General features: G+C 60.9%; 1 protein-coding gene across 5 annotated transcripts; it reads right to left on the reverse strand.

The window, feature by feature from the left end:
- Positions 1-1017: 1017 nt before the first annotated feature.
- On the reverse strand, positions 1018-18583 carry CNNM3 (cyclin and CBS domain divalent metal cation transport mediator 3). Of its 5 annotated transcripts, none has more exons than XM_039522892.1 (9): positions 17399-18582; positions 7461-7604; positions 6746-6898; positions 6293-6462; positions 5702-5798; positions 5317-5450; positions 4535-4670; positions 3486-3599; positions 1018-2365 (listed from the first exon to the last, which is right to left on the reverse strand). In XM_039522892.1, exons 1-8 carry the CDS (start codon positions 17988-17990, stop codon positions 3529-3531), a joined length of 1497 nt encoding a protein of 498 aa, XP_039378826.1. In that variant the 5' UTR covers positions 17991-18582; the 3' UTR covers positions 1018-2365; positions 3486-3528. The 5 variants fall into 5 exon arrangements, with proteins under 5 accessions (XP_039378826.1, XP_039378824.1, XP_039378828.1 ...); XM_039522890.1 differs by having other exon boundaries at positions 3486-3602; positions 17399-18581; XM_039522894.1 differs by lacking the exon at positions 3486-3599 and having other exon boundaries at positions 17399-18579.
- Positions 18584-19353: the final 770 nt, after the last annotated feature.

Below are 19353 nucleotides of genomic sequence, written 5' to 3' on the forward strand. Positions count from 1 at the left end.
TGGGAGGGTAAGGAACCCTGTGCCCAGGGCTGGGGGGGGTGAGGTTAGAGGAGATGCTCCCTGAACCCCTGCCCTGGCTCCTGCCTAAGACTACAGCTCCCTGTGCCAGTCACTGCCCGGAGCGGCCCCACCTGTGCCCCAGTACTGCTGGGATGGGCACAGGCCAGAGCAGGTACAAGTGACAAGGTGGCAGCAGGTCCAGCTGGGGATCTGCCCTAGCTGCAGTCCCCAGCTCGCTGCAGAGCAGGCTCCAGGCCTGCGGGTGCCCAGCCTGGCCCCCAGGCGAGTGAATAAAGCTCCGTTCCAAGCAGCGGCAGTGCCGTGTTCTGTGCCCGCCCTCGCTACGCAGGTGCCGTGCCAGGGCAGCAGAGGGGTGTGAGCACTGGCCTTGTGGCTGTGCTATGTGGGGCAGATGTGGGTGGGAAGGTTGGATCACAGCTTGGTTGGATCACACCAGGTATTTTTGGAAGAAGGCAGTTTAGCAGGGGGAGGGGCACCCAGCTCACAGCCCCTCCCTTTTCCACACACCACACCTGTCTCCCCCATAACTGCAGGGCAGCACTGCAGGAACTGTGCCAGCAAGCGGCCCCCTTTCCAGCAGCCCAGGCACCTCCTTTCACTGCAGGCAGCGGTGCAGGTTTCAGAGGGAGGGGGCCAGCACTGGGGAAGGAAAGCAACTAGCCTGGGCCCTGGGATGGGTGTTTCCTGTCCTTTGCCAAAGGGGGATGGGTCAGCTTGTGTGGGTTAACCCAGGGCAGTGGGGGGAGGGAGGTGCCCCTCACAGGAAGCCCCATCTCAGGCTGCAGGAGCCTTCACAGAAAACCTTTTCCTCTGGCCGAGACAAGCTGTGACAGGTGTGCAGGCCTGTCCCCAACCCCCTGGCTGGCAGGGCCTGGTCCCTCCCTGGTCCCTGAGGGGCTCGCAGGGGGAGGGGCACAGCTCTCCCAAGAGGTGTTTGCAGCCCCCCCCCCTCATTTCCACCCCACTTAATGGCAGCACCTACCTCGTGCCGTAAGATCCATCCCAGGCCCCTCCCCACGCCGCGCGGAGGCCATGGGATAGGGACAGACAGGCGCGGATACGACAGAGCAGATTACAACTCCTTTACCTGCACGCCCCCGGCTTTTCAACAGGCTCTGCTGTTCTGGGGCCAGACGCCGCTCTCCCGCCTAGCATCTGGCGCTTTGAAAACCCGAGGAGTAGAGAGGAGCAAACAAGGCAAGTGTCCTGCCCAGCGTCCATGTCAGACCTTTAGCCCCCCCAGGGCCTGCGGCCAGGCAACGTGTCCGAGGGGTGGGGATCTCCGTCCACTGGGCTGCTCAATGCAGTCTGCAATCGCGGCACCGCGTGCCCGGGGCCCCTGTGATCTCTCCTCCTTGGGGGGAAGGGGAGGACAGGGCTGCAAGGACTGTGCCCCCCAGCAATCAACCCCGCTAACTGATGGCAGCCCCACCAGGCCCACTTGTGAAGACTGGCTCAGGTTGCAGAGCCCAGGGAAGGGCAGCACCCCCAGTGCCTTGGGAAGAGAGAGCCAGGGGCGCAGGGGCAGAGCCCAGCCTGCCATATGGGCGCTCTGCTGGCAGCCGCTGGAAGGAGCTGGTGGTGATGGGCCCTGGTTCAGGAGGGCAGGGATGGGGTGACACCCAGCGCCCCATGGGAAGGGAAGCCTAGACAGGTAACTGGCCACACAGCTCTGCCCTAGGGCAGGCTGAGGCATCCCAGCATGGCTCCTGGAGCAGAGCTGGCTTGGCGTGTGCAGGGGAATGGCCCAGGCTGATCCTGGCAGAGGAGGGACAGCCCAGGGTGCCCAGGGCAGCCTGGCAGAGAACACACCAAGGAGAGGAATGCCTAGTCCAGGCACACGCAGAGGGCACCCTATGGGAGGAACCAGCCCACAACCCCACCACGGGGAGCTCTCCTGCAGCCCCCACCCAGCGGGTCTGGTTTGATCTGGGCGCTGGTCCCTGGAGGTTTGTCAGCACAGGTGCTGATGCTGCCTGGGGCTCTGGCCACCGAGGGGGGAATTGGGTCGTTCTCCTGTGGACTGGAATCCAGCTCTGGCTGCCCTGGCAGTTGGTCCTGATGCAGCGAGATCCTCTGGAGCAGAGTCCAAGTGGCTGGCATCCTTTGGGGCAGCCCCTTCAGGCAGCACGGGGGGGTGTGTGCAGAGGGCGTCTGGGGCATCCCGCCCCATGAGATTTCTGCTGCTGTCAGAAAAGTCCCCAGGGCCTGACTCCCAGCCACGAGGCAGCTAGGACAGCCGGGAGGATGATGCCAGCTCCCACGCTGCTGTCAGCAGGTCCTGCACGGGGGAGGGGTTAGATGCCCGTGTGCTCCTCTTCCCCAAGGGGCTGGCTGCTTTTTCCTGGTACCAGAGCAGAGAGAACAGCCGTTACACGCCCATTCGACCCCAGGAGGGAGGGTGGGGGGCTTCCAAGGATGGTGCCCTAGGGCACAACCCTGCCGTGGCCCAGCCAGCATTTTCCATCTCTAGGACCCGACCCACAGATCCCAAAAGCACTTGCACAGATGGAGAAACTGAGGCAGGGGGAAGGGCAGGGACTTGCCCAAGGTCACCCCCAGGCCAGTGGCAGAGCTGGGGCTAGATCCAGGTCTCAGCCCAGCAGGCCACACTGCCTGCTGCAAGGCTGGGCCCAGGAGCTCCCGCCAGCAGTCAGTGGAACCAGGGAGATGCTCCAGCCCAACCCCCTACCCCCATCACACTGGCACCTCTGGCCACCCACGGCCAGAGCTCGGGGTCTGCTGCAGAGCCGTGACCTGGGCTAATTCCCCTCTGAACACTGACCCATCACCCAGGGAGGGGGCCCCGTTCACCAGCCCGAGTAGGAAACAAGCCCTGTGCTGGGGGCCACCGCTCACTGGCTGAGCCAAAGGGAAGGCCCCTCCCACTGCCTGGGGGAACTGCTCGGCACCCTGGCTCCAGGGGGCGCCACTGGGACAGTGCATGAGCATCCGGCAGCGACAGAGGCTAGTCTGGCTCCTTACCAGGGAGGCCAAGCCTGCTCTGGTCTCCCTCGGACCTGTACCGCATGGTCGTCCGTGGCCCTTCTTCCCAACCAGCCGCTGGAGTGGTACCGGCAGACTCCCGCGGCCCCTCTCCTGAGAGAAGGCAGCACCAAGCTCCGCCCTACCCCCCGTCCTGCCGGGCTGCCGCACACGGGGACCAAAAGCTCCAGAAATGAGACGGTGCCTGGAGCCCAGCAGCCTGGAGCTGCAGCCAGTGACTTGTGATGGCGGCACCAGGTTTCAGAGCCCCCCTAAAGGCCTTGGGGAAGAGACGTGGCTACGGGGGGAGGGGTGCACCCAGAAGGACTAGGATGGAGACAGCCAGGCCCCTGCACTGGTCACAGCTCCCAGAACAGATCAAAGCCCCCCTCTCCCTGCACTGAGCACCATGGGCAGAGCAGGGAGCGCAGACCCTGAGAATCCTGCTGCACCAAGCGGACGAAGGCTCAGATATTTACCTCCTGCCCATCAGTAACCCCATGGATCCCGCAGAACCCGCTATCAACTGCAGAGCTCAGCTGTGCCCAAGAGAGAGTGCGTGGCTGGACAGAGCGCGCAAGAGAGACACTCAGCTGCTGAAAACGAGGGAAGAGAGAGTGAAAGACACACGACAAGCAGGCGGGGTGATCGGCCTGGCTGGGGGGTGCCTGCCAGTGCATGCTCCCAGTGGCTGCCAAGCAACCCTCAGCTGCTTACTGTGGAAAACAGCAGAGATGGGGAACGCCCACTCAGGGGGCTGGGAGAGGCTGGGGTCTCCAGGTCACTGAGGGTTGCTGGACAGGGAGAGGCGAAATGAGGCTGGGCAACATTGGGCCATTCCAGGGGATGCTGGAGATGGGCGCTGACTCCAGACCCCGCCATCTCCCTCAGCGTGCTGCCTTCCAGCTGGGTCAGAGAATGAGCCCAGCCAGCCTGGACCAGGCCTGGGTCCAGCCAGTGCTCTGGTGGGGGCTGGTACCAGCTGCTTCACAGGCAAGTGCAAGAATCCCCCTGCGGGCAATTCTGGAGTCACCTGCCCCGGGGAAGTTCCTTCCGTCACGCCCTGCAGCATGAGGGTTTGTAGCTGGGGGAGGGGCCCAGCTTACAGGCCTCGTTTTCTAACACAGCTGGTTAGTGTGTGAGAGGAAAGCTGGCCGAGACACCAGGCGCAGCCACTGGGCAGCAGCAAAGGGGTTAAAGACAGACGTGCGCATGCGGCAGCAGGAGAGAGCATGGAGGGGTGGGTGCAGGCAGCCCCCAACCCCGGGGAGCCAACCAGCTGGGCTCAGATCCCAGCGAGTCCTCATGCAGCAGCCAGGATGGCCTCTGGGAGCATTGGAGCTGGCCACAGCCTGCCCAGCCCATCCGCGCTGGGCACATGGAGGCCTGGCGTGTGCCCGCTCGAGCAGCCCCAGCGAACTGTGCTTTGCTTTGGGCCGCCCCAGCGAACACCAGCTGAGTGGACCCCCAGTGGGGCACGGCAGCCTCGGGAAGTGTGTTTGCACCGCGCCCCCTGTGCCCCCAGCACCTGGCACGGTGTTCCTGTCGTCCAGGAGCTTCGTCTGGCTGTTGGGGACAATCTTCAGCTCCAGGCTGTCGGGCGACTGGGGAGACGGCTGTATCCTGGAAGCCATGAGAGCGTTGAAGTACTGCAGCCGGGTCACCTGGGGAGAGGCGAGCCAGAGCCCTGAGTGCTCCCTTTTCCTGGCAGGGGCCCGGATTCCAGCCCCAGGGATGGTGCCCACCCAAGGCCAGGACAGACGGGCGCAGCGGCTGCATGGGAAAGTGAGTGAGACCCAGAGGGGCGCGTGATCCCTGAGAAGAGGACCAGAGCAGGGAAGGGGCAAAGCACCCCTAGGAGTCCCCAGAGGTGGGGTCTCCCAGCCAGGGAGGTGGCAGCAGAGCGCAATCACAAGGGGGCAGAGGCTGCCCCAAAGCACAGTGCCACCAGGGACACCCCAGGGCCTGGCTCTCCTCCGGGTCCAGGGACAAGGCCAGAGGCCCAGGGCACTGCTGAGCACCAGCAGAGTCGTTTCACTTGTGGCATGCTCTGAATCTGAACCCAGCTGGTCCCAGGAGAGAGCCAGCGCTGGAACACTAGGAGGAGGCAGCAGTCCCTCCCCGCTGCCCGGCTGGCTGCTCCTTCCCAAGGGCAGGATGGGGCTGCCCCCCACCCATTCACACCACGCAGCCCCTTGCCCCTCCGAGCCCGGCAGCGAGAGCACAGTGGGGCGTGTCTGTAGGGCCCATAAAAACCCGGGGTTAGGCCTGGCTGCTCCCAGCCCAGCTGAAGCTGTGGAGTTGTTGTACCTTGATGAACTGCAGGTCGGTGAGCGCCCGGACGGTGTAGTCGGGGCAGTAGGTGGAATAGGAGGTGCTCTCGCTGCAGTCTAGCGGTTGCTCACGCCGGTTCGGCCGCAGGGTGGACACTGGCGATTGGTGAACTGTTGGGAGGCAGAAATCAGGGGCCAGCTGGGAGCCCAACACTCCAACTGCTAATTGGGAAGGACCCTGGTCTCCAGGTCTCCCCACCCACGGGCACACAGCCAGACTCATCCCCCCTCCTGCTCCCAGCCAGCCAGCGAGGGCCAGCCTGGGACCCCCCAGCCAGGCCAGGGGCTGTGCAGAACCCACAGCAACGGGCTCCCAGGGGCGGTTCACACCCATGGCCCCGTGGCAGGACGCAGGTGCTCACCCGAGGAGGGTGCCATCAGCGCCGAGACACCGTAGTACGTGAACGCTCCATTCTCGAATTTCAGCCCCTCCTTCCCGATCTCCACTTCCACCCTGCCCTGCAGAGGAGAGGGCCACGGGTCAGGGTGAGCAGCTGGCCTGCTGCTCGGCAAGGCTGCTCCCCCAGCCCCAGCCCAGCGGGCAGAGACCTTCCCCCCTCCCCCCGGCTGCTGCATTCGCTGGTCACAAGGGGGGGCAGCCAGGCCAGGTACCCTCCTGGCTCCCTGCCAATACCTGCTGCCAAGCTGGCCCCACCCCTGAGCCCGCCTCCCAAGATCCAACCCGCAGCCTGGCTCCCCGCTCTCTAGGCATGCAGCAGAGCAGCCAGACCAGGGCCCTGTTGTGCAGGGTGCTGCCCGGTCCGGTGAAAATGCAGAGCTCAGATCATGCGGGAGGGGAAGAGGCACAGAGGAGGACAGGGACGTGCCCGAGGTCACTCTGCAGAGTACAGCCAGGGACAGAATCTAGCCCAGTGCCCTGCCGGCTGGCTGCGTCCTCTCCTGCACCAGGCCTAGCTGATCTCGGGAGCGGGGGGGTCGGCGCTGGCCGGTACCTGCAGGACCAGGACAAAGTAGTTGACGGGCTGGTTGCGCTGGTACAGGTAGTGCTCGGGCGCCAGGCGGTCGCTCTCATTGAATTTCACTTCCTGGTTGACACTGGGGTGCTTCAGCAGGTGCAGCAGGACCTTCTCGGAGATGCGGGCCGGGCTGAACAGATCCACCTCTGGTGGGGAGTGAGGGGCAGAGAACCCAGCCTGAGCCGCTGGCTCCAGGGACAGGACGCTGCAGGGAGCTTGGGGGGTGGGCCCCAGCTGCTCCCCCTGCCCTGAGCCCAGGGGACCGACTGCACTGTGTGTTACAGGCTCAGACCGACCGGTCTGCAGGGGAGGTAAGCCAGGGCTGTCCCACAGGCAGGGGGAGCCCAATGCTCAGCTGGGCTCGCTGGCTGTGGAGCCAGGCGGGTGCCACAGGACAGGCTGGGCAGCTGGCTCCCTGCCCCGACTCACCTCGGGATAGGAAGCGCTGTGTGGCCAGCAAGAGCTGCGGGGAGATCTTCACCTTGTGCTCGTTGTCAGAGCCCTTGAACAAGGAGAAATCTTCCTTCCTGTGCTCCAGCAGGGTGCCCATGGGGACCGGCCTCTTCCGCACCTTGTTCTCCTCTAGGGAACGAGAGAAGGGGACAGGACAGGCGGAGCCAGAGTCACATCAGCCGGCACCATAAACCTAGTCCCCGAGCTCTGGGGCCAGAGAAACCCCCAGAGCAGCTGCAGGCCGGTGATCCCAAAGCACAGTGCATAGGGACCTCAGCACCTCCCACCGTACACAGGGAAACCAAGGCACAGAGCAGGGAAGGGCCTTGCTTCAAGTCACGCAGGACACAGCGACAAAGCTGATAATACAGCACTGGCCAGTGCTCCCACTAACTGCTAGAGCCCACTCCTTTCCCAGAGCTGGGACTGGACCCCGGGTGACCCAGGGTTCCAGCCCCGGACAGCACTGCCCTCCTGAGGAAGAGTTTGGGAGCGGTCCTGGGAGAATTCGCATGCTGCTGCCAGCCTGGCTTGGGTGGGGAGGGAAGGGGCTGGGAGAGATGGGCACGGAGTTGCCTGCACAGAACAATGCACCTGCAGCACTACCCGCCTGCCGCAGCCGTCCCCAGGGGCTCTGCTGGCCCCCTAGACCGAGTGAAGCCACAGGGCGCGCCGGGCGGGGCTCACTCACTGTAGTCGTCTGACTCGTCCAGGATCTCCGACCTGATGATCTCCTCGATGACATCCTCTAACGTCACCAGCCCGATGGCCTCGTAGAAGGGGTCACCCTCTCCCTCGTTGTTCACCTTCTGCACAATGGCCAGGTGCGATTTGCCTGGGGGGGGGCGGGTGACACAGCTTGCTACAGGCACCAGGGAGGCCTCCGAGGGGGACAGAGGTTCAAGGCTACCCAGCAAGTCAGGAAGAGAACCCAGGAGTCCGGCTCTCAGACTCATGCTCTGACCACTAGAGAACTCTGCCTCTCAGCCCTGATGCAGCTTTTTAAAAATAACTATGGAGCAGCAGAGAGGAAGGGTGGGGCAGAGGGCAGAGCAAGGGGCTAGGCAGTATCCCCCTGCTCCAGCAGCAGCAAAGACGGCCAAGGGAGAGATTTACCTCAAGGGTCCCATTCGGAGCAGGGCCTTCCCTCGCCTCGCTGTGCACAGGCCAGGCACCACGGTACGCTCCGGGGAGCGGAGAGGGCTGCATGGGATACTTGTTCTTGGGGTTTTGGGAGCCCTCAGGTGGCTGGTACCCAGCCCTGTTTCCTTCCCTTCTCCGACTACGGGACTCACAGATTCCAACGGAAGGGATGCGGGGGTCCAACTGGCAACCTGCGGCCAGATCTGGCCCTCAGGACCATTCCGTCTGGCTGCGCACCATTTTGTGTGCACCATATGGGCAAGGTCATCACATGGAGGACACCTTTTGGGTTGTGTATGTTGCCTTCAGAGGTGCCACACAACTACGTATACTGCCCCCATCACTGAACCGGCTGGTCTTTTGCACAGCCCCAGCCAGAGACCTGCCCCACAGTAAGTCCTAGAGCCGAGCATTTAGAGGCTTGATTTGAAAACGGTCAGGGATGGAGAATCCGTCACGGTCCAGGGTGAATTGTTCCACGGGGTAATGACACCCCCTGTTACAAATGGGCACCCTCTTTCCAGTCAGGATTTGTTGAGCTTCAACTTCCAGCCATTGGATCGTGTGAGACCTTCTTCTGCCAGGCTGCAGAGCCCCGTAAGAAATCTTTGTTCCCCACGGAGGTACTCACAGGCTGGGATCAAGTCTCTTTGTTAAACTAAATCAATTAAGATCCTTGAGTCTCTCGCTCTCAGGCAGGTTTTCTAATTCTTTAATCATTCTCGTGGCTCTTCTCTACCTCCCCCCCCCCCCCCCGCCAATTTATCAACCCCCTCCTGAATTGTGGGCACCAGAACTGGACGCAGGGTCCCAGCAGTGGTCGCACCAGGGCCGGATAGAAGGAAAAATCTCCTCTCTCCTGGAGAATCCCCCGTTTACACATCCCAGGATCGCACTAGCGCTTTGGCCACAGCGTCGCACAGGCTGCTCGTGTTTAGCTGATTAACCCCCATATCTTTTCCAGAGTCACTTTTCCCCAAGAGAGTCTCCCATCCTGAAAACCCGGCCTGTAGTCATTGCTCCCACCTGTATTCAAACACACTCTGTTTGCTTGCACCCCGTTTACCATGCAAACCAGGTCTCTCTTGATCAGTGACCCATCCTCTTCACTATTTACCACTCTCCCAATTTTGGGTCATCTGCAAACTGGATCAGGGATGATTTTATGTTTTCTCCCAGGTCACTGATACAAATATTAAATAGCACAGGGTCAAGAACCGATCCCTGAGGGCCCCCTCTAGGGACACACCCATCCAATAAGGCTTTCCTGTTTACAGTTACACTGAGACCCCCACTCACCGCACACACCCCTAGGTGTCACCTAACACCCCACACTGAAACCCACCTGGGGTATCATCGAACAATTACAACCCATACTCAACAGGGACCTCATCCTGAAATAAATCTTTCCCAAACCCTCCTCTTCTGGCCTTCAAACAACCCAGTCTTGTCAAGCTCAGCATCAGAAGCAAGCTCCCCACAGACCAGCACCCACCAACGCGGCACCAGAGCCTCTCAGAACAACAGATGCAAAACCTGCAGACATCTCCACTGCTACAATGATCAACACCCCCCTTAACACACCAGTCAAGATCCATGGGTCCTACGCAGGCCTGTCACAGCATGTGGGTACCTCTGCCAGTGCAGTAAATGCCCCAACAACTGTGGGTGAAACCAGACAATCGCTGCGCTCTCCAGTGAACTCACCCAGGAACATGGTAAAAGACAAAAAACACCCCATCACCTGTGGGTGAACACTCTTCACAAAGAGATCAGCCTGCATCCCACCTGTCAGTCCTTGTCTTAGAATCAGAGTATCAGGGTTGGAAGGGAACTCAGGAGGTATCTAGTCCAACCCCCTGCTCAAAGCAGGACCAATCCCCAGACAGATTTTTGGCCCTAGATCCCTAAATGCTCCCCTCAAGGATTGAACTCACAACCCTGGGTTTAAGCAGGCCAATGCTCAAACCACTGAGCTATTCCCCCATCCTCAAAGGAAACCTGCACAACACCATCAAAAGACAAGCCAGGGACCATAAATTCCTAACTTTGCTAGCCACTAGAAACCATAGACTCAGCAGAGATCCTAGGTTTCTGTCTCATTCCAACAATCTGTAACGTACTAGCCCTCCGCTGTCCCATGACTGCAGAGCTATTAACTGCCCACTTCACCTTGAACGGTCTCTTCCAACATGACAGGTGTAACTCATTACACATAACAACTCCTTTCACCTGGTGTGTAGCTGGGACACCCTGAGGCCCTTTCCAAGCCCTGAAGAGCTCTGTGGAGCTGGAAGCTCCTCTCTCCCCCACAGAAGTGGGTCCAGGAAAGAGATTACCTCATCCACTTTGTCTCTCTCATTTTGAGACCTATCAGCTTTTAATTCATTTAACATGTGCCAGGTTAATTGTATGTCCTTCCAGTTTTTAATCAGCAATGCTGTGCTGTACTAATTCAAATGCCCGACAGAAGCACTGTTACCTTTATCAACCAACCTTGTCATCTCATCCAAAAGGCTATCAGGTTAGTTTGACAGGATGGATTTTCCACAAGCCCATGTTAATTGGCCTTAATTACATCACCCTCCTTTAATTCTTTATTAATCGAGTCTCGGATCAGCCACTCCATTACCTTGCACAGGATTGGTGTTGGGCGGACAGGCCCGTGATCGCCTGGGTCATCCAGTTTACCCTATTTAAATACTGGCACAATATTAGCTTTCCTCAAGCCTTCTAGAACTTCCCCAGCGCTCCAAGAGTTAATGAAAATCAATGTTAAAAGATCCAGGGAGCTCCTAGGCCAGCTCTTTTCAAACTCTTGGATGCAAGTTATCTGGACCCCACTTCCCCAAAGGCATCTCCGCAGCGTCCCCTGGGCATCACAGCTGCTTCAGGCTGGTGACACCATCCAGGCCGCACATGCAGCAGAGTCGGGCGCTGGCCAGAGAGTTCTTAGCAAGTAGGCCGAGGTCGGTCGGTCTCTTGCTGCCGATCCCACGTGTCCGGCCTGGGAGGGCTGATTTTATTGCAGTACAATGGCACAACAGAAATGCTCTGAGCTCCTATCACACTTCTAAGGCGCTCAGAGCACTTAGTGACATGCATATTGTTGCCCGCACTCTACAGAAGGGGAACAGAGGCAGAGAAGGGGAGAAGTAACTTGACCAACCCCAGGACGTAAGTCAGTAGCAGAGCTGGGAATAGAAGCCAGGAGTCCTGACTGACAGCCCCCGCCCCCACTCCTCTCCCAGAGCTAACAACAGAACCCAGGAGTGCTGACTGCCCCAGTGTGCATAAATGGCCGACACTCTGTATCCTGGCAACAAATGGCCAGGGTCCTTCCCCCCGCAAGGGGATGGCTAAAGGTGAACAAAGAGATCAGGTGACCTCCTGGCCCGGGAAAGAGACAAAGGCCAGAAAGGAGGGGTTGGAGGGGGTTTCAGTTTGGGGCTGGCTGGGGACTAGGAGTGAGGGCAGATGGGGGTGTCTGGCTTGCTGGGTCCCAGAATGGACTCGGCTAAGGGGTCCCATTCTCTGTACCTACAAGCTCTGTTTTAGACCGTGTTCCTGTCATCTAATAAACCTGTGTGTTACTGGCTGGCTGAGAGTCACGTCTGACTGCGAAGTGGGGGGTGCAGGACCCTCTGGCTTCCCCAGGACCTCGCCTGGGCAGACTCGCTGTGGGAAGCGCACGGAGGGGCAGAGGATGCTGAATGCTCCAAGGAGAGACCCAGGAGGTGAAGCCGTGTGAGCTTCTTGCCCTGAGGCTCCCCAAAGTCCTGACTGGCTTTGTGGGGAGCAGTTCCAGAGCATCGCCCGGGGACTCCATGACAGCCCGTGCTCTGGAATCAGCAGAAATCAGTTGGGCACAGGAGCACTTTTGGTTCACACCTGCTGCCAGCCAGCCAGGGCATACCTGAGGATGGGGGAAGGGCAGTAGCACGCTGGAAGCGGCATGGCAGGAGAAGCTACCCAGACGCCCTCCCCCAGGGAGGTGCTACAGCAAAGGAGTGGGCCGCTGGGCACACCAGGCCTGGCATCACCCCCAGCCTTGCCCACGGGGGTGTCTCAGCTGAAGCCTGCGTCACAGGGGTCCCTGCGCCGATCTGTGTCCCTGCTGCACAGGTGCACACGGGGCACAGGTTGTGCTCTGCTCTGAGGTCTCCCTGAGCTGTTCTCGCGCACACTGGGTTTCAGCTCGGGCTGTCTGAGCTCGGCAAACAAACAGGATGTTCTCCTCCCTGCCGGCACCTCCAGGGCTCTGAGCTGCTGCAGCCTTGTGTCCGATCTGTAGCCCCTTGGCCAGCTGTTCCCAGGTATCCGGCTGTGCACGTTTGCTGGGGAGGCCACCTGGGAAGGCTTCACAGGGACCAGCCCTGGATTAATGCTGCACGGACGCTGTGGGTGGGCGGCTACTGCAGAGCTCGCATGTCCCGAGACCCGGACATGACGCAAGCTGCGGGGGCTGGGGGCACAACAATGAGCTGCTTCTGACAGAGGTGAGGAGCCAAGCAGAGCCGGTCTGCTTTGCACTTGGATCCCAGCAGGCCACAAGGGCCGCCGTGTGCCAGGCACTGCACAGACCCTGCTCCAGACGGGCCCGCCCCACCAGAGACAACGGCGTTCTCTCTTTTACAGGCCCCGGGAAATGAAGGGACTTGCCCGGGGTCACAGGGGGTCAGTGGCAGAGCCTGGCTTAAATTCAGGCCTCCTACAGCCCCAGTCCAGTGCCTTAACCAGGCCAGCCACCCACCGCCCTGCCCCCGACATTAGCGCAAGGTCTCCCTGCCCCACCCTCTGTTTAGCTGGGGGGGGCCAGGAGCCGGCTGGAGGCCCCTACTCCAGTGCTGGCTTTGACATGAGAGTTGCACAGCATTCAGACGGAGAGGCGCATCCCCCATACGGCTGAGGCAGGAGTTGGGTGGAGCTTTGGGCTCGACACCAGACCCAGAGATTCCCGCCCCCCCATCCCCTGCCTCCAGCCAGGAGTGAAGCAGCCTGCTCTGAGGGCCCCGGAGAACGCTGAGCCTGGAGCAGGCGACACGCGCTCAGTTGTTCTGCACCGTGACGGAGCGGCCAGATCCCCGCAGTGACGCTGAGGTCACACAGGCAACGAGCTGGCCCTGCCAGATGTTTCCATGGCAGCAGTGGGACCTGGCTCGTCCCCCCACAGAGACCAAAGCCAGCTCTGCTTGCCCGTGCCCTGGAGCCCAGCAGGCCTGGGGACGCATGGCCCACCCCCACCCTGCGGGAGGGAAGAGCCTGCCTTTGAAGGTGACCTTCCCCAGGACCCACGGGGAAGGAGGGCTTTTCCTGACTGTACTGTAATCGGCACTACCTTGGAGGAGGTCAGCACAAAAGGGCTTTTCTGCTGGTTGTTGTCCACCAGGCTCTGCGGCTGGGCAAGGAGAGCACCACGAGGGGGCAGGGTGTGCAATCAGGCTGTTTAAAACACTGTGGGGTTTGGTTAGTTTTTGCTAACCACATGCAGCTCCGACACCCACAAACCACTTGGGAGCAAAGCTCTCTCTGTTAAATCTTTAACAGTCCTTCAGCGAAGGGCTGAGCGTGCTCACTCCACTGCCCAGCTGTGCCCTCCCAGGAGGCCAAGAGAAACAAAACCAGGACTATCTGATGTTCCCAAGGGCAAAAATACCAGAGCAATATAACAAAGAACATGACAGCTGCATGCATGAGGCCTAAGCACCACTGATTTCCCTTTGCATGTCACTTTTCAGAGCAGCACTCTGGCCTGTCTCCCCGAGAGGGACCCGCCTCCAGCTGCTCCAAAGACACACACCAGGAAGTGCCGAGAGGGCAGACGAGAGGGATAACCACACAGAGAGGGGCAGGGCTCTGGCTCAGCATTAGAAAAGTCACAATACCTGGGGCAGGGAAATCCTGCTGAACTCTAGCCTCTGTGCCCAGCTTTGAGCAAACTCCCCTCCAGGGACAGGGCAGTGCGCTCAGTCCGCTGTGGCAAGCCAAACGTGGCATCAGCCAGAACTCCGTGAGGAGCCAGCCCAGGGCCATCGCTGTCAATGCCCTGCACTGCACGTCGCAGCTGGGAGCAGCCAGAGACAGGAGGCTGCAGTCAGTCGGTGCTCTGGCTCCAATGCACACGCCTGCGCCTGGAGCACGGCCATCCCTAGTCATTTCCCAGGGAACACGGGAAGCTGGCTGCCCAGCAGCACTGAAAGAGTTAACTCCTGCTCACCCCATCAGTGTATTGGGGCTCGGCTAGTCTGACAATGCAAGGCGAGCATCCATCACCTAGTGAGGGTCTCAGCCAGTCACTTACTTCCCTTTGGTGCCATCTGCTCTGCTGCACAGCCCAGCCCAGCCCACCCTCCCCCTGCAGCAGGGGGGTTGGGGGCGGGGGGGGGGGGGGAGGAGGCCAGTCCTAACAACATACAATGCGGGGTTGGCGGTATGGGCGCTGGCCCCATGGAGGCTTCTAGACCATGAGGCACCCACAGGTACCAGAGGAACTTCTGCAATTCCCTACTGTCTGAGCGTGGGCTCCGAGGGGGACCGGCTGATGGGGCATGGCAGGGATCGCTCGGGCAGAACTTCCACAAGGGTGGGGACTACGAGCTGCTCAGCAGCCCCCAGGAGCTCCCAGCGACGGTCCAGCAGCCCTGGCGCAAGGCGTCTGGCATGGCTGGAGATCCTGCATGCGGAGGTACCCCCCAGGGCTTTGTTACCATGGGGAGGCGATGAGAAAGCGTCACTGGAGCACAGCCCAGGCCCGTTTGGTCCAGTGTCCCATCTCCAGCAGGGGCCAGCACCAGCTGCTTCCGAGGGCAGTGCAGGAAACCCCACAGTAGATGAGGAATGAGCTGTCCCATGATGGCTGCACCTTAACTCCCAGCAGTCAGAGGCCAGCCAAGCCCCAGAGCTGAGGGAGGCCAGGTTAAGGGCGTTTTCCTTGGCTGCCCAGGAACGGTCCGGCTTACGCAGACACTGCTTACCCGGGGGCACGTGGTTATCTGCAAGGATCTACAAGGAAGGGAGTGCCAGCTGCCTTCAGTGAAAGCTGCTTTCGGACTCTCTTGTGCCAGAGCAGACAGCAGAAACGGGCCCCAGAGCATCAGCTCAGCCCGGTGTCTCAGGCCTCCTTGGCACAGGAAAGCTCAGCCTGCCACTGCAACCCCAGCACTCTGCTGACCGTGGGCCCTAGGTACGATACACAGGTTTACTCCCCATGGGAAGCTGATGGTAGGCACCAGCATTCTGCAGGAGGCAGTGTTACTCACGGGGCATCAGCATGCACGCCTGGCACCATGCTCTCCTCTGCCCCAAGAGCGCCTCCTGCTGGCTGGCTAATGGAATCAGCGCTGCAACCTTAGGCAGCGACTCAGCAGCACACAGGGGCCAGCTCAGAACTAGGCAGGGGACCAAGCACTCTAGCCTGGTCTAGTGGACTAAGCTCAGGGTCACAAGGTACAAGCAACTGAGGTCTATGCTGAACGGCCACTGGGACATCGCAACCCCTCTGGCCCCTCCCCCGGCGATGAGCCTGACCCAGCACCGGGATGGTGGGGCCCCTCAGCACTGTTCCCAGACCCTCATTCAGAAGGCACCTCTCCTGAGCCATTACTTTGAACACAGTAGCAGTCACAGCATCCTGAGGCCCCTGTATTCTCTGATTGCTGGCCCAGCGCTTGGGGAAGTTTCCAGCCCTGTAAGCATTTGTTCTAGCCAGATCAGAGTCATGCGTCCAGCCCCCGCAGACCATGGGGCCTTGAGACATAGGAACTTACAAATCACAGTAGTCCGATTACCAGTGCACGCCTCACCTCAATCTGCATATAGTTTCAGCAGCAGATTTCAGCTCACGAGTTAGAGATTTGTACTTATAGCGCACGTCCAACCTTTCCAAGGGCCTACGGTGCAGGTGCCTCGAAAACATTTCTGCTAGAATCAGGTTGGGTGGAAGAAACTTCACAGAAAGTGACCTAAGAGTCCAGCATCCTGTGAGCTGCCCCCTACTGAACAACTGGGCTCCCCACCTACACAGCATCTGTTTATGACTCTTGCTTCGTGAGGTCTCGGACCATAAAACACAGGTTGATTTCAGGCTGAGTCTGAGTAACTATAGAAAAACACTCCACTCTACACGGGAGATTTGCATAGCGCACGGTACAAACCAGTCTACAGGCTATGCCCCCAGATTGTGGGGGCACTAAACTGACACTAAACTGGGAGGAGTGGTAGATATGCTGGAGGGTAGGGATAGGATACAGAGGGACCTAGACAAATTAGAGGATTGGGCCAAAAGAAACCTGATGAGGTTCAACAAGGACAAGTGCAGAGTCCTGCACTTAGGACGGAAGAATCCCATTCACTGTTACAGACTGGGGACCGAATGGCTAGGCAGCAGTTCTGCAGAAAAGGACCTAGGGGTTACAGTGGACGAGAAGCTGGATATGAGTCAACAGTGTGCCCTTGTTGCCAAGAAGGCATTTTGGGCTGTATAAGTAGGGGCATTGCCAGCAGATCGAGGGATGTGATCATTCCCCTCTAGTCAACATCTGGAGTACTGTGTCCAGTTTTGGGCCCCACACTACAAGAAGGCTGTGGAAAAACTGGAAAGAGTACAGAGGAGGGCAACAAAAATGATTAGGTGGCTGGAGCACATGACTTACGAGGAGAGGCTGAGGGAACTGGGATTGTTTAGTCTGCAGAAGAGAAGAGTGAGGGGGGATTTGATAGCAGCCTGCAACTACCTGAAGGGGGGATTCCAAAGAGGATGGATCTAGACTGTTCTCAGTGGTGGCAGATGACAGAACAAGGAGTAATGGTCTCAAGTTGCAGTAGGGGAGGTTTAGGTTGGATATTAGGAAAAACTTTTTCACTAGGAGGGTGGTGAAGAACTGGAATGGGTTACCTAGGGAGGTGGTGGAATCTCCTTCCTTAGAGATTTTTAAGGTCAGGCTTGACAAAGCCCTGGCTGGGGTGATTTAGTTGGTGTTGGCCCTGCTTTGAGCAGGGAATTGGACTAGATACCTCCTGAGGTCCCTTCCAACCCTGATATTCTATGATTGTGGCACTCATAAGTGAAATGCCACCCAATCTCTGGGGCGGGAGGTGGCAGCGTATGTTACCACCACACTAGGGCAGGGACAGGAGACTGCCGTGTACAGCTGAAGCCAGGAGGCTGAAGTTTAGCCAGGGTGCTCCATGCTAGGGCACTGGGGGCAGCACTGACCCAGAGGGAAAAGCACCCCTAAACAACCCACTCCAGGCAGTGCAATATCCCCAATGACTGAGGGGACTGCTTCTCCTATGGACCCCTCAGCCTGGAACCACAGCACCAGAGCATTGGGTCAGCACCAACACCAAGGGGACAGCACCCTGTCCAGAGCCCCTGTCGCCCCACCCCCTGCAGCACAGCACCCCCTAGCATGGAGCTGGAGCACTGGCTGCGAGGGGAGAGCACCGGGGCACAAACCCCGGGTCACCCAACCCTGGGGCAGTTACCTCGTTTAAACTCCTCCAGGACGGCGTCCAGCTTAGTGTCGTTGAAGACGAAGTGCAGGGGGTGGTTGTAGAACTTGCTGATGGTGCTGAGCGGCACGCAGTCGTCCGGGTCCACCAGCGCCAGGTCCTTGACGTAGAGCATGTCCACCAGGTTGGTGCGCTCCTCCTCGTAGACGGGGATGCGGGTGTAGCCGCTCTGCATGATCATGGACATGCTTTTGAAGTCCAGCACAGCGTTGGCGTTGAGCATGAAGCACTTGTCCAGCGGCGTCAGCACGTCCTCCACCGTCTTGTTGCGCAGGGCACCCTTGCTGAACTCCTCGCGCACGAACTCGTTGTACGGGTCGCTGTTGCGCACCATGTCCACGATCTTCTCCCGCAGGAGGCAGGTGCTGGCGTCGTGCTGCAGGGCCAGCTCCAGCAGCTTGCTGAGCGGCAGCGAGACGGGGAAGGTGAGCAGCATACAGAGCTGGGTCAGCCAGAGCCCGCGGGGAGCCAGCGCCAGCCCCCAGCGCGAGCTGACGGCGAAGGGCAGCACCTCAGCCAGCAGAAAGACCAAGCCGGCCACGGCCAGGACAGCAGGTGCCACCATGCGCACGGCCCAGTAGAACAGCACGGCCAGGGCGGCGTTGGCCAGCGAGCTCAGCAGCAGCAGGGAGCAGAGGGCAAAGGTGCCCCGCTGCCTCACCAGCTCCAGGGCTTTGCAGGCCTTGCGCTCCGCCTCCGAGCCGCAGTCCCGCAGCACGTACAGCTCCACGGGGTCCAGCCACAGGGTGCTGAGCTGCAGGACCCGCAGCAGGGAGGACAGGGCCAGCAGCAGGGCCACCAGCGTGCCCAGCAGCCAGGGGGCCAAGGGGGGCGGCAGGGCCACGGCCGCCGCTCGCCCGCCCCCGCCCTCGTCCTCGTCCACGATGACAGCGTCGCCCGGGGCGGCCGGGCCCCAGGGCTGCCCGGGCCCCAGGCGGCTGCAGAGCTGGTACCGGCCGCGGGGCCCGGCGGGGACACGGCCACGCGCACCAGCACCGCGTGCTCCCGCCGGGGCTGTTGTCGGGCAGCACCTGCAGCGCGTCGGCGGGCGGGGCGGCGGAGGGGGCCCCCCCCCGGGCCGGGCAGGGCCCCCCCGCGGGCGCGAAGGCCACCCAGGCCCAGCTGTGGTTGCTGAGGCCGGTGCCGTAGAGGCGCAGGCGGAAGTTGGCCCCGGGGCGGCCCAGATCAGGCCCCGCGGGCCCAGGCCCTCCTCCAGCCGGAAGCCCAGCACCCGCGGGGGCGGGGCCGGGCTCGGGGCTCGCTGGCCGGGGTCCCGGCCCCGCCCCCCCGGCCCGCGGCGCAGCTCAGGCCCAGCGCGGCCACGGCCCAGCGCAGCCCCCAGCCGCCCGCCATGGCGACAAGTGGGGAGCGCAGGGGGGTCAGCTGACTCCCCACCCGCGCACCTTAGCCTGCCCGCGGCGGGCCGGCCAATCAGAGAGCGCGGCTGCCGGGCTCCGGCCAATGGGCAGCGGGAGAGGGCCCCAAGCAAGGGGAGCGCAAGTTAGGCTGCACCGTGATATAAACAAGCAGAGGGAGGGGGCGAGGGGGCTGGGATTTAAAGGGACAGAGGCCCCTTTCCCTGGCTCTGGGATGGTTGCACCCCTCGGTGCCCAGCTGGGGAGGGGGCCTGATCTGTGCCCCCCCCCTCCCGAGCCAGGCATGGCCACGGGACATTTATCTGCAGGGCCCGTGCACAGGGGAGTTACTGCAGAAGGGAGGCAGGGGTAAGGGGGTCTGACTGGCACCTCCAGGATGCTCCTAGGCCTGAACCCCTGGACACGGGCAATGGGTACTAAGCACCCCCAGCTAGGGCAGCACTGCACGTACTGAGCCCCCCCCCCACAGGGCAACGGGTACTGAGCACCCCCCGATAGGGCAGCACCGCACGTACTGAGCCCTCCCCCCCCCACACACAGGGCAGCAGGTAC

Source organism: Mauremys reevesii, linkage group 2 (assembly GCF_016161935.1).
Source record: "Mauremys reevesii isolate NIE-2019 linkage group 2, ASM1616193v1, whole genome shotgun sequence".
NCBI classification, from domain to species: domain Eukaryota; kingdom Metazoa; phylum Chordata; order Testudines; family Geoemydidae; genus Mauremys; species Mauremys reevesii.

Bases quoted from the DNA above. Each gene is read 5' to 3' on its own strand.
- CNNM3 (XM_039522890.1), bottom strand. From the start codon at position 17,990: ATGGTGGCACCTGCTGTCCTGGCCGTGGCCGGCTTGGTCTTTCTGCTG. The intron at 6,899-7,460 runs GTGAGTGAGCCC...CTCGTTCCCTAG, and splicing joins GGACGAGTCAGACGACTACA to AGGAGAACAAGGTGCGGAAG. The intron at 5,799-6,292 runs GTACCGGCCAGC...TCTCCTCTGCAG, and splicing joins ACTTTGTCCTGGTCCTGCAG to GGCAGGGTGGAAGTGGAGAT.